The sequence below is a fragment of the Microtus oregoni genome, unplaced genomic scaffold, assembly GCF_018167655.1.
Source record: "Microtus oregoni isolate MIOR12 unplaced genomic scaffold, Mior012 000082F_ref0000272, whole genome shotgun sequence".
In the NCBI taxonomy this organism is placed as follows: domain Eukaryota; kingdom Metazoa; phylum Chordata; class Mammalia; order Rodentia; family Cricetidae; genus Microtus; species Microtus oregoni.
In genome coordinates, this window is record NW_024544542.1 from 3,012,121 (window position 1) to 3,025,908 (window position 13,788).

At 45.2% G+C, this 13,788-nt stretch overlaps 1 protein-coding gene across 1 annotated transcript in view; it reads left to right on the plus strand.

Annotated features, from left to right (window-relative positions):
• The first annotated feature begins 1,266 nt into the window (after nt 1-1,266).
• Nucleotides 1,267-13,788, plus strand: part of LOC121441868 (kelch-like protein 14) — a 109,020-nt gene continuing 96,498 nt past the window's right edge. The window contains exons 1-2 of the mRNA XM_041643197.1: nt 1,267-1,351; nt 3,302-4,299. Of these exons, the coding sequence (XP_041499131.1) occupies nt 3,344-4,299 (956 nt within the window). The 5' untranslated portion in view covers nt 1,267-1,351; nt 3,302-3,343. The remainder of the gene's footprint in view (nt 1,352-3,301; nt 4,300-13,788) is intronic.

Here is a 13,788-nt window from a genome sequence, read left to right on the forward strand (position 1 = left end):
ACTGTGAAATTGCAGCTGGGTCCCCTAACAGTTAATACTAGCTCCTGCAAACCAAAGACTCTTAATTGAAATACAAATCTGACAATGTGATAACGCTTTAATAAAAACGTGGTTTCTTTACTCTTATGTGTGAACTTCAAAGGAGGTTGTTTAACCGGACAAAAATAATAAGAGAAAAAAATATGTTTTCCAACAAGATCATAAAGCTTGAAGAGAACAGAGAGAAAAATCAAAGTCCTGTCCTCTGTTCTCCCAGCTGGACTTCCCCCCCCACCCCTAGTGTGTGTCCTCAGCCCTCCTAGGCAAGGACTGAAATCTTCCAAGTCAGTCCCACACCCTAGATACCAAGACAGGCTAAAGTGGCATCCTAGCATACTTGGAGATCAGACAGCTTCTGCATTTGAGAGTGTGTGGGGGCTGGGGGCGGGAGGGGAAAGCCAGCATCCCGATGTTGTGGAAGCTGCAAACAACAGCATATAGGCAGGCACAAAAAAGTTTGCATACTGCACAGAGCGCTTGAAGATCATAAATCTATGCATGAGAAAGATGTAGTGGAAATTTTGGGGGGGATTAGAGTTTATTTTTGTCATCTCTGTGAGACAGCTACTCATTCATCCAGATCACAGCTAAGAAAAAAGCTGGTCACAGAAATTAGCAGTTTCAGCTCAGCAGCGAAGTCGCCAGCCTGTGAAGGCAGAGAGAAATTGACTAATTAGCAATGCGCACTAAAACTTGACGGTTCTTTATAGAGAGAAGAGAAGAGAGAGGGAGAGAGAGGGAGAGGGAGGGAGGGGGGGCTCGCTTTTTCCCCTTCTTTCTTCCAAAGATGTTTGAAATCGCAGTCATTTACGCTCGACAATTTTTACAATAGCCTTGAGCCATAATTTTGCGAGTCTCTCCAGCATCCATCCCCCTGTATGGTCTCTCTCTACTGGCCAAGCACGACCATTTCTCTCCCCAACCGTGGATTTCCTATTACTCTCGTTACGACTCACTGAGCCCCAGGCCCAAGGATAATGATGTGTTGTTTCTTGGTAGCATAATTTGTCACACGTACATTTTTTCTTCTTCTTCTCTTGCAGAAAGCTCTGCTCCCTCTCTCTCTCCCTCTCTCCTCTCTCTCTCCCTCTCTCTTTCTCTCTTTTCTCCCTCTCCTATATTTTCTTGCTGTTGCTAATTCATGGTGATCAAATGATGTACGACAAAATAAATTGTACAGAGTGACTGCCTGGAGTTGGGAGCCAGAAGGTGTGTTCCCCTCCCAAGGAGAGAGCAGACCTTTAAAAAGGAAGGACAATTGATTTTGGGGGGAGCTTAAGTGAGCCCTGACTTTGCAGCTGGCTGACAGCAGGTAAGTTTCTGGCCTTGGGTCTACCTTGCCTGTATTTTCCTTGTCTTTCGGGTTGTTGTGGGGTTGGGGGAGACTTATGGGGGGGGGGGGTTGTGGCAAACGCTTATAAAGAATAAAACTCCCATTGCAAGAAATAAGCAGATGGGGGTGGAAGGAAAGGGGGAGAACAAGAAGGCAAAAGGCTAGGAAAAGATGAGGGGGTGGCGAGACAACGAAGCGGGGAGAGCTAGAGAGAGGTATGACCGGGGCCACTTCCAGGGAAGACTCAAATGATTCCCCACAAGCCCGAGCTCTGGGGGCGGGGGCTGCTGCCGGGGGAGGGAGGTTAGGGTCCACCTGGAACAGGATGGGAAAGTGAGTGGAGAGGCGCCAGCCGAGTCTGGTAGGAATTAGTAGCCGGCGATCCAGAAGCGGCGCCGGGCAAGGCAGAGTGAGCCGCAGCGGAAGGGGCAGGTCCGGCGGGTCCCTCGGAGCCGGGCGGCGGTGGCGGTGGTCCCGGCGGGCGCGCGGCGGGACGCGGGCAGAGGGTCCTTTCCTGTTCAGCCCTGAAAGGTGCAATTACAGATTAAGGGCTCGGCGTGTGGATTTCACCTGGCCTCCCCCTCCCCGGCCTCTTACCACCTAGAAGCGGGCGGTTCAGACTTTTTAGAGAAGTACTTCCAGGGCTGGGGGAGTGGGGGTGCCCGAGTGGGGGATCTCTGGAGCTTAACCCCTGGGGTCGCAGGGATGCTATGCTTACCCAAAATCCTTTTGGGTGCGGAGCAGAGGCCCCCTGCACCGGACCGCGCCCCCACCCCACCCCCACTCCACCGCTGTCACCCCTCCCCCAACACCTGCCTTCTAACTTGAACTTCTCGTAGTTCCTCTAGTTAAAGCGACTGCTCCCGGTGCTCGAGAGGGAGACCGGTCCACACAACCCCTCCTGCCCTCTAGTTTCCTGCTCTAAATCCAGCCTGGCACCCCAACTTGCCCCCAATCATCCTCGTTGCCGCCCCGCACTGGAAGGGGAACTAGATGACTGAACTTCCGTGCTCTGAAATAGCAAAGGTGCAGGGAGAAGAGGGTCAGGGGTGGCTGGGTGGTGTGGGTGGAAGGATTCTCTGGCCAGGTTTAAAGGCTTCTCTTGAAAATTAGCAAAACGGGGTGGCGGCGAGGGAAACCAACAGTTTGCGAAGCGGGGAAGCGGGCAGGGCCGGGATGAGGGAAATGAGCTAGAATTGATAAGGACAGCTCCCGCCTCTGCCGAGTCCACTGAGCGGGTCCCCATCGCGCTCCGCTGCACTTCCCCGGGAGAAGAAAGGGCTTTATCTCCTCCCTCAGACTCTGAGTCTAGGACTTTTTCGGGGCAGCGCGGATAATCGAAGGTGTCCCCAGCTTTCAGAGAGCTAAGAATCGCCCACCCGCACGCCTGTCTTGCCCCCCTTTTCTCACCCCACCCCCAAACTGGGCCAACTAAGAAAAGCAAAGCTTCCAGCACCAGTTGACCTGGAACCGCCACCGTCGGTCGCCTCTGAGCTCTCGGGGCACCCCTGACTTCCCACTCTCGGCCTTTCCCTTCATCCAGCCGGGCATGGACAAGAGACCACGAGGTGTCACGGCCTCAGCCTTCACTTTTGCCGCCGCTGCTGTCACCGTTGTTGTTGTCGCTGCCAAAAGAGGAGCCTGGGTGCTTTTAGGAAAGTGAGGGGCGAAGTGTGTAAGAGGTAGCAGGGACCAGAACCGGCGTCCCGACCCCAGAGGAGGACCCTTCTGGAGGCGCTCAGGATCCCGCGCCTTCACACCTTCCTCTTAGGGTTGGGTCCTGAGCGCACGCACAGGGAGAGCCAAGCGGAGCCTTGATTGTTGTTCCTCTCTCCCCTTCACACCCTTCCCCATCCCGGCCACACCCCACACCCCTACTCCACACCCCACACCCCTGCTCCCCTCCCAACCCCCACCCCTGTCTGCCAGGTTGGAGGAGGGTTTAAAGCCAGGTGCCCGAGTCAGCTCGCCATGTCCAGATCCGGTGACAGGACCTCCACCTTCGACCCCAGCCACAGTGACAACCTGCTGCACGGCCTGAACCTGCTGTGGAGGAAGCAGCTATTTTGCGACGTGACCCTGACGGCCCAGGGCCAGCAGTTCCACTGCCACAAGGCCGTGCTGGCCTCCTGTTCGCAGTACTTCCGATCACTCTTCTCCAGCCACCCCCCTCTCGGGGGAGGGGTCGGCGGCCAGGACGGCTTGGGGGCCCCCAAGGACCAGCAGCAGCAACAGCAGCAGCCACAGCAGCAGCCTCCACAGCAGCAGCAGCCGCCGCCACAGGAGGAGCCCGGGACTCCTTCCTCCTCCCCCGACGACAAGCTGCTGACCAGTCCCCGAGCCATTAACAACCTAGTGCTGCAGGGCTGCTCGTCCATCGGGCTGCGCCTAGTGCTTGAATACCTCTACACGGCCAACGTGACCCTCTCCTTAGACACCGTGGAGGAGGTGCTGTCTGTCAGCAAGATCCTGCACATCCCTCAGGTCACCAAGCTCTGCGTCCAGTTCCTCAACGACCAGATCTCGGTGCAGAACTACAAGCAGGTGTGCAAGATTGCCGCACTGCACGGCCTGGAGGAAACCAAGAAGCTGGCCAACAAGTACCTGGTGGAGGATGTGCTGTTGCTTAACTTCGAGGAGATGCGTGCCCTGCTGGACTCGCTGCCGCCCCCCGTGGAGTCGGAGCTGGCACTTTTCCAGATGTCCGTGCTGTGGCTGGAGCACGACCGTGAGACCCGCATGCAGTACGCGCCCGACCTCATGAAGCGCCTCCGCTTCGCGCTCATCCCCGCCCCGGAGCTGGTGGAGCGGGTCCAGTCCGTGGATTTCATGCGCACCGACCCGGTCTGCCAGAAGCTGCTGCTGGACGCCATGAACTACCACCTGATGCCCTTCAGGCAGCACTGCAGGCAGAGCCTGGCCAGCAGGTAGGAGACAACAAAGAGGAAGGCGGGGTGGGATGTGGGGAGTTGGAGAGGCCGGAGGGAGGGGAGGGGGCAGGAAGGAGGGGAGAACTGGGTGGGCTGGGCGGGAGGCTCCCGCACACGGAAAAACCATCTCAAACAATTCAGTTGGCTTGGGGAAAGTTGATTTCAGAGTGTCAGGAGGGGCAACAGGGACCTGGCCTAACAGCATCCCTGAGCGCTTGAATGACCAGGTTCCCAACTCTTCAGGGCAGGAAACACGATTGCAGACTAGGGTTGAAATGGAACAAGTGGGTGGGGCCCAAAGGCCTGGGCACTTTGGAAGAGGACTCTGGACACATTTGTCAGTCAGATCTTGTTCGGCACCTCAAGGTGGTCTTGTTCACTGAGGAGGAGCCTGTGGTGTCAACCGAACTTTCTCTTTTCTGCTTTGGGCCAGGAGGGACTTCCAGGCAGTGCCAGCAAAAGAAAATCTCATAGCTTCCCTGCCATGCACTCAAGCTTTTACTGTTTGTTTTGGTTCTCTTCTGTGACTGAGCTCTGCTCCCTTCCTAGACTTCCTGGAACTCCAAAAAGGCATTATCTATCACTGTTGTTAGTTCCAACGACCGGCATCCCATGGTCAAGCAAACTTTTCTATCCTCCACAAAGCCGTTCCTTCTCACTTTGTAAAAGAGAGCAAAGCTACCCAGTTGAGGGTGGCGCACTGAGCCTTGCTGCTAACACCCGTCCGCGAGAAGAGGGAAAGGACAGTTGTGGTTGAGAAGGACTTGGAGCAGAGTCTGCTCCTCCAGTTTATCCGTGTGCCTAGCAGGAGCGAGTCACAGACAGGCTAGGGAACTGTTGATGCTGTCTGCCATGCTGTGCACAGCATTTCATGTCCAAAGGGAGAGAGAACCGATGCTTTGGTACAGTGCCGCAGATGGGATGACTGGGGAAACTGACAACCGTGTTTGATTGGCTCCACTTCTAAAACCCTTCCGAATGAGCCCTAGCAAAGGGCTCCTTTCTGTTCTTGGACATGAAGCATGGTATCCCCCGCTTTTCATGATTAAGCATCCGGGTCTCAGATGCCAGGCCACGGAGACTAGCATAAACTTTCAAGTCGTACATGACAAAAGGGCATGACTTTAAAATCTGCCAAGGCATAGTCCCATTCAGATAGATGCCAGGGTCATGGGGAGCACTCCAGGAAACCTTAGTAGTGTGGATGTTTGGATTTTTTTTTATCATATTTCTACTAGTCTGAGGCTACAGAAATGTAAAGGAATACAGCATATTAACTGCATTTGTCTGCGCAGCACTACTGTTAAGTTTGGGTCAACTGGAGGAATAAGAACTCTTGAACTTGTAACAAATCTTGTAGGTTGACTTTTTGAATAGCTGTGGGAGATGAGTCTGTGTGTCGTGATGTCAAAAGATGTCTATACCAGAAGCAGCAATGCAAACCTCTCATACTTCAACAATGAGCACATGAGTCCAAGTCAGAACAAAGTAGAAAATGGGTTATCTTGGGTGTGTTTCATATGTCTAAGGATCAAAATGACACGCTCACTGTGAGGGGCAAACATGCCAAAGGGCATTGGGGAGAAACATTCCACCGTATGAGATTTTATTGTTTCTGAATGACCTATATTCATTAGTGCGTAGTCTACACAGTCAAGGATTCAGACGACATAAACTCTCGAGACTGCCTTTTACATTTTAAAAAAAAAACATGTATAATTTAGGATAAATCAGAAAGCCAAAGAGGATAATAATTTTAAGATTGAACTTGTCCTAAGAGCAATTTGGGCAGATAAGCTTTGTGCGTTAGATCTGGTAAATAATTTCTGGCGTGCACTGCACACTGTTGTATGTTAGTATGCCCTAGGATTCAATGTCAGGGGAGTTCGCTTTTAAAAGGCAAAATCTTAGGCAAAGTCCTACCTTAGCCTGGAGTCAGCACACCAGCTGGGACCTGCTGGCTCTGCCCTGGTGGATAGCTAAGATACCAAGCTGCCTGGCTCCGTGACAAGACCTGCCAGCTTCACTGGGCCACATCATTTGAAGGCTATGTAGTGGTGTCTGACCACTGAATGCTTACAAGTGTCACGGATGCTTCAGGGACCTGATACTTCTGCAGTAGGAGGAAAACTGTATCTTCCCTTAAAAGGGGAAGAGATAGAAAAGAAAATAGTTCACCAAACCTGCTGGCAACCTCAGTAACATAATTTCAACTCCATCCCACTATCAGTAGCTGTAGCATTTTCCATTTTAGGGAGCAAACACATTATTATAATTTTAATTCACAGAAGAATGAAAAATTTTAACTTGAGTGTAGGCAAAAAAATGTTCGTAAGCTAAAACCCTTTAGAATTCCATGAGCCCTGCGTTACAGCCAGTATGATAGAAAACTGTTTTCTCAGCCTCGCGCAGAGGTCAACGGGAGGTTAGATACGTCACCGTACTGTTTCTGAGATCACACCACTTTTGCTGAAGACAACTGAACATAAGGGCATTTTGTTTATTACTTTTCCTCTATCTGTAATTTTTAGATTCCAAATATGAAGACATGCCTCAAATTTAGAGAGAAAAAAAGGGGGAATTGAAATCGACCAGTTGATTATAATGAATGTAAAATACAAGCAAATAGAGTAGGTGAAACAAATTCACATGTTTAAAACATACATTGTATCTGTGGAAAGTAAAGATTTTGATATAATAAAATAAAACATGACTTTAAACATGATTAAGTAATTCTGAATTTGTCTTATCTGGAAAAATGAGCAGTCAAGGTAGACTATATAGAAAAAATGGAATCAACTTTGTATTTTTCTCTAGTTGCTCAATTTTTCTGAGTATGTCATTTGAACTCAGGTTCATATTCTGTTTTAATAAAGTAGGCATTAGTACAGTAAATGAAATAAGAAGCTTGCGGCCCCATCTTCAAGTAATTGGTAATTTAAAATGACAAGACTTGACAAAAGATATGAAATTTTAGACAAGAGGAATAAGTCCTAGTGGTTTATTGCACGGCACAGTTAATAAAAACATATTGCTAAATTAGGTTATAGACCTTAACATTCTCATAAAAAATGAGAGGTAGTCAAATAATAAATACATTCCATAGCCTAACTTAATCTTGGTCCATTATATACATATATCAAAATATCAAATTATGCCCTAAGATAGAAATCTTCATCATTTTTATCAGCGTTTATTCTTTTAAATTTTGAAGATGGCAGGACTTGAATACCCGTAAAATATTTTGAAATCTGATTTCTTGGCTGTTGTCTTTAGGTTTAGTAAGAGATGAGAATATTTTTCTTCATTTCAAGAAAAGTATGAAGTAAGCTCTGGGAAAGTTGCTGGGGAAGTCACTACTAAAGTCTTGGACAGTGCGACAATCTCTCGGAAAGAAGTTAGCACAGAAGAGTAGCTAGCTGAAGGTGTGTAGTGGAAAATAAACTGAGTTACGTGTCCACTTACAGTCCTGAAGACCTCAGTCTAAACTAACTTGAATAACCAAAAGTTTCTTTTTTTTTTGTATTTTTTTTAATTTTAATGCACAATTTAGTAATAATTTCGGATTGGACTGGAGTAGTTAATTTTGTCTGTATTTTCATTGCAGCTTCCACATCTGAGTTAAGTGAAGGGTATGCTTACTGACAGCTGAAAACCTGAGATTATGACATGAGAAAGGAGATGTGGGACACTTCATTTGTGTGCTGGCCAGGCTATAGTTACTGTGGACACTACACAGGAAGCACCTACAGTGGAAAACATGCTTGAAGATAATAATGCAGCCAACATATTGTCCTTTATAAAGCCCCGTACTAAAATGTATCTTCGAGCAATTATATTGCATAAAAGACAGAAAACAACCATATGAAGCTTTTACTTTCCACCTAGCATGGTCTATTTAAAGATTATGCATTAGTTAATGTTAGAATCCATTTAGACATTAAGGGTCCTAAGTATCTGATTCCCGAAATGCCTTACGAGGTTGAAAGGCAATGGCTAATATGCAAGGGTAGTTCCCGGCCCTGATGCCTACAAGCTGACTGCAGGACAGTGGTTTTATTGGCTCTCTTCCTGAGAACGGTGTTGACAGACTCTGCAAAGCAACCGATCTGCATTCTCTAAACTGTTGTTTCCCTTTATGCCAATTTGATACCCCCAGATTAGAAGTCGTTAGGTAGTTAGATTTTGTATCAGAAGTTACTCAACCATTTACAATACAATTTGTTTATTATCTGAAACAGGGCCATTGATTGCAAAATTATATCACAGGTATGGGAGGCCAACAGTTCTCTCCTACAATCCAAAGGCAATTAAAAACATACTGATGTATTTTCTCCACATAGATGACTTGCTGACAAAAATGGACATTTTCAAATTTTATTTCATGCTTGGATTTCCTCCTGTGTACAAGCATATTGAGGTTCTCATATTTACTTGGCTAATTTATTAAGTATCTAAAATTTCTTAACAGAAAAACATGGTCAAAATTGTGTTGCTTTAATTAAGTGTGGCAGCTCATGCTTGTAATCACAAACACTTAGGAGGCAGAGGCAGGAGGATGATGAGTTTAAGGTCAGCTTGAGCTACACAGCAAGACCTCACCTCAAAACAAACAAACAAACAAACAAACAAATAAATAAATAAATGACTGTAGCTACTTATACCATGTGCTGTTTAAAACACTTTACAAACATTAACTTTTATATTCTTATGATTAGCCTGATTTTAAAGATGAAATAGTTGATGTTCAGAGACATTAAGCTTGGTGGCCAAGCTTGCACAACAAGGTTAAACAACCACGCAGCATGGCAGCTGGGTCTGTCTTCTTCTACACACTGTGCACTTCTTGCTATAACCATCTTTACCCGAGGCTGCTATTCTGTGACAAACCTTGAACTCACATCTAGACTTAAAGCTTTCCTTTTGGGAAAGGTCCAACAGCAATGAACCTGACTTTAAAAATGATTAGGAAGGATTAAGGATGTAGCTTGCAGCACACACGTGAGTATTTGATTCCCAACAATCACAGAAAAGCTGAATGGGACAGTGAGTGTTTATAATCCTAAAACCAGAAAGTCAGAGAAAGAGAGAGAGAGACAGACAGACAGACAGACAGACAAACAGAGAAAGTGTCAAGTGGCTTTTGCTGCCCAGTCAGGTTATCTGAATTGGTGAGTTGGAAGTTCAGTGAGAGGTATTGTTTATTTTAAAAAAAAAAAATGACCAAGGAAGACACCTGACATTGGCTCCTGGCCTGCACATGTATGTGCACACATACACACATGAACACATATGGGCACAAACACACAGATATGCACACATGCATAGAACACACATATGCACACACACACACAAACACGAACTCAAAGAGAAGTATCCTTCTTGTTATCAGCAACCCTTTTTTTTATAAAAAGCAAAAGAGTAGATCTTTTGGCTTTGCAGTCACCAACCCACTGTTCCAATAACCCTGCTCTCACGGTGTAAGAGTCGCACAGATGGTGAATCAGTGACTAAGTACAGGTATGCTGCAATAAAACTGCCTTTGGAGATAATGAGCATTCGTTCATTCTCACGCCATTATTTTTGACCACTTAGAAGCATGCGAACTATCCTCAGGTTTGGAGCTTCACAAAATTAGGAGGCAGGCCACTTTACTCATTGGGCTATGGTTTGCCAACCTCTGTTATAGACACTTTCATTGTATCATTGAACAAAAATGGACAAAAACTAACGGACATGGTAACACACTCCTGTGATCCTAACATTCAGAGGACTGAAGCAGGAGGTTTGCTACCTGTTTTAGGCCAATCTGATGGAGTAGAGAGTACCAAGATAACCAGGACTATATAGTAAGACCTTGTCCCAACAACACAAAACAAAACAAATCAAACAAATAAATCACCTTATTCTAATGAAAAGATTCCCCATTAGTCTAACTCTGCCTTCCATTTAGAAAGGTTTCATGACTAATTCTATTATTCCAGGTTAGAATTCCATGTTTCCATAGCAAAACTTAAGAACCTAGTAGCAATCCTAGACAGCTATTATAGCATGAGCAATCCAAAAAAAATAAGACAAAGAAAATGAGTGAATTATTAGATGTCCCTCTTTTTCTAGCATATAGGATCCAGAACCTGCAAATGGCAAGCTTTCCCTCCTTCCCTCTCTCTCTACATTTCTCTCTGTCTGTCTGTCTCTCGTCCACCACACCACCAGCTCATCTATTGTTTGTGGTAACTACCACTAATTGAACAACTACTAGGCGCTTCACATAATATTTCTATCGTTCACATGTAAAAAAACTCTTTCAGCCTTTTCAGAGACCGGGAAATAGGCGTATGATTTGCCAATCATCTGAACAGTATTGATCTGTAAATATTCAGTGTGGGGACAATACCAAGTCGCTGTGAGTATGTATTGCCCACATGATTAAAATCAAATGCTGATCTATACCTTCTACACATTGGCTTCACCTCGCCACAACAGTGATTAAGGTTTACAACCTTATAACCCTTGCAGCTGTCCAGTCAAGGGAAAAGAAAGAAAATTCACTAGAAAGCTGGAATCCCAGCCTACTGGTCTACCACATTTTAACTATAAGTCCCAAGTATGGAGCTAGAAAGTAGATGAGCCATTGCTTTTCAAACACTCAGGAAAACTTTCAGTCTAAGTATGAAAGATAATAATAAAAATACAGCAAAAGTCTAGCTGTAGTGGTCCATTCCTTCAACCCCAGCAGTGGGAGGCAGAGTCAGGTGCAGTTCTCTGTGAGTTCAAGGCCAGACTGGTCTACAGTCTACAGAACAAGTTCCAGGACAGCCAGAACTATACAGAGAAACACTGTCTCCTGTCTCAAAAACAAACAAACAAATAAAGAAAATACAACAAAACTGCACAGTTCGAGCTTGAATAACAAATCACCTTCTCAGGATGCTTTGGACTAGAGCACCTGTGTGTCTGCCTTGTTTTGTTTGCGGAGGGGCCAGCAACAGAATTTTATTCATGTGAATGACTCCTAAAGGAGTTGTATTCAACAGGCACAACAAACCAGAACTATAAAAATGCCCACACACTTTAACAATGTAAAACAAGATTAACCCCTTGGAACTGCTTTCTGATTATATTTTGTTTCAAGAAAATCATTTTTATTAACTGTCTCTTATAACTATTTAGACTCTACAGAAACATCATTTCCTATGCCCTTTGTATTAACTTCCAAGACATTTCATGATCCTTAAATTACCTTTTTCTTTCAAAAAGAAAAGAAAGAAAGAAAAAGAAATCAGTGGTATGCTGATATAAAATAAGTAGGAAGAACTGTTGGTTTTACTATATATAACATACAGGATATAGCTTTCGTTTTACTGAAAATATCAGAGGATTTTATATGTTCACAAATGATGGGAATGGGTTAAAATGGTTTGCAGTATTAGAAGGAAAGCAAATAAAGACAGAAGGTTGACAGTAGAGGGAAGATAGAAGTCATGGGAAAGGGTGAAAAAATAAGAAGTAATAAAAAAATACAGAGAAATAGAAGTCATTAAGAGACAAACTATGCAAAGAAGAAAGAAATGAGAACCAATAATATAGGAAGGTGGGCAAGGAGACTCTAGAGGTTAAGGATTTGGTTTTACTCAGGTAAATACAACTCAAGAAACATTTGAGTCCCCACACACTCAGTCTTACATACCTTAAAGTTATCAACAGAAGCCATTGCCAAGCAAAGAACTGCTATTTCTTAAAATAACTAAAAGATAATGTTTACAAAGGAAAGTCATGCTATCTTATCCTCTGTGATTTGATTCAGTTCAATAATTATAGCTGTCTAATAGGTGTTATGTCATTAAGAGACTAAATGACTACGATATGTCATTTAAAAAGCAACCCTTTATTCTTTTGCTTCGTCTATGCTTCAGATGACTTGTGTGGTCATTTTAGAAGTGTCAGAGATCAAAGGCGACAGACAGCTTTGTCAAACATAGACGATGAAAAGTGTATTTTATGCAAAACTGGCTCCGTTCCCAGCATCCTTTGAGTTGAAAAGCAAGGTGACATTTGCTACCTTGGGTGGCTTCTCTAAATCTGCATGCATGAGTGGGTCCCACCCACAGAGAGAATTTTGGGTGAGGCACTGCAAACTACCACTAAGAAAAAGCTGTGATGGGGAATATTAGTTCATTTGTAGTGGATGTAGGCAGGGCCCAACTCCACGCTGAGCTCCAACACACAGAGCTGGACAAGATGGATACATTCCTCAGCTTCTGTAGCTTATAGGAAAAAGAAAAAAGAAAGGGCGTCAGGGGACAAGGGCTAATCAGACTGGTGCTAGATAAGCACATAGCAAATGCCTTTTTGTGAGGACATGGTGGAATAGAGGGTCATTCCCGTGTCTGGCTAGTCAAAGAAGTCTTTCTCAATAGACAAGATTGAAGATGAGCCTTGAATGATGAGCTCTCCAGGGTGACCTGGTAACAGGTAGAGGGGAAGCTAGAAGTGTGGGTAAGCTAAAGCAAGACAAGCATGGGCAAAGCCCACAGCAGAAGAGATGGGCACTTTCCAGGAACCAAAAGAGATTACATATATCTAGAGGCTGCAGAAGAGATTTCTCATCACAGAGAAAGATGCAGCCCCTGTGTAGGAGCAGCTACCACAGAGGCTCATACAGTGGAAAGTCAGTGTGCTTTTCAGTTGAACTGTGAAACTAGGCAAACAATTATGCAAATGTTGTTGTTTTGAAATTCACAGAGCTAAATTACTGTCTTTGCTCCACTTTAGCGGGGTTCTGCATCCAGAAAATGGGCTTGTAATATAGTTTGATTTCCCAGCGTTCTGGTTTAGAGCAACTAGTTAATAAAAATACAGAGCAGCAACACATAAAGAAAGAAAAGAAAGGAGGAGAAAAGGAAGGAAAATAAGACGTACACACAAAATGCTACTAAAAATTATTTCCAGAGCAAATTCCAAGACAGCCAGAGCTGTTACACAGAGAATTTCTGTCTCAAAAAACAAACAAACAAAAGTATTTATAACTGATTTTAAACCCAAATTTTTCCGAATACACTTTAGCCTATCAAAGCAACTCTAGGAGGCATTTGTAATTTTATCTACAACACAAAATTTTCAGACCAGGAGAAGGAAGTAGAAGAGACCCAAAGGTGAGACCAAGGACATGAGCAGGTAACAGGGTTAGAATTCCCAGTGGCTTCAGCAATGGTCTTTATTCAGTCCATTAGAGAGGAATGTGACTTCTAAGATACCAGAGTTTCATAGGAAAGAGTTCTCTTCTTCTAGTCTCCTACACTTCAGCTGCAGACTCCATCCACATCTCAAGTCCGGCTCCTCTCCTCCCAGAGTGCCTCTGAGCAGGGCTGGCAAACTGCACCTGTGCAGGCACTCTCAGCCTCTCAGAGCTCAGCTGGGCCACCGTCTGGAGCCTGGCTCACTGGAGGCTGCAGAGAAGTGAACTGAGGAATTACAGTCGGTTTC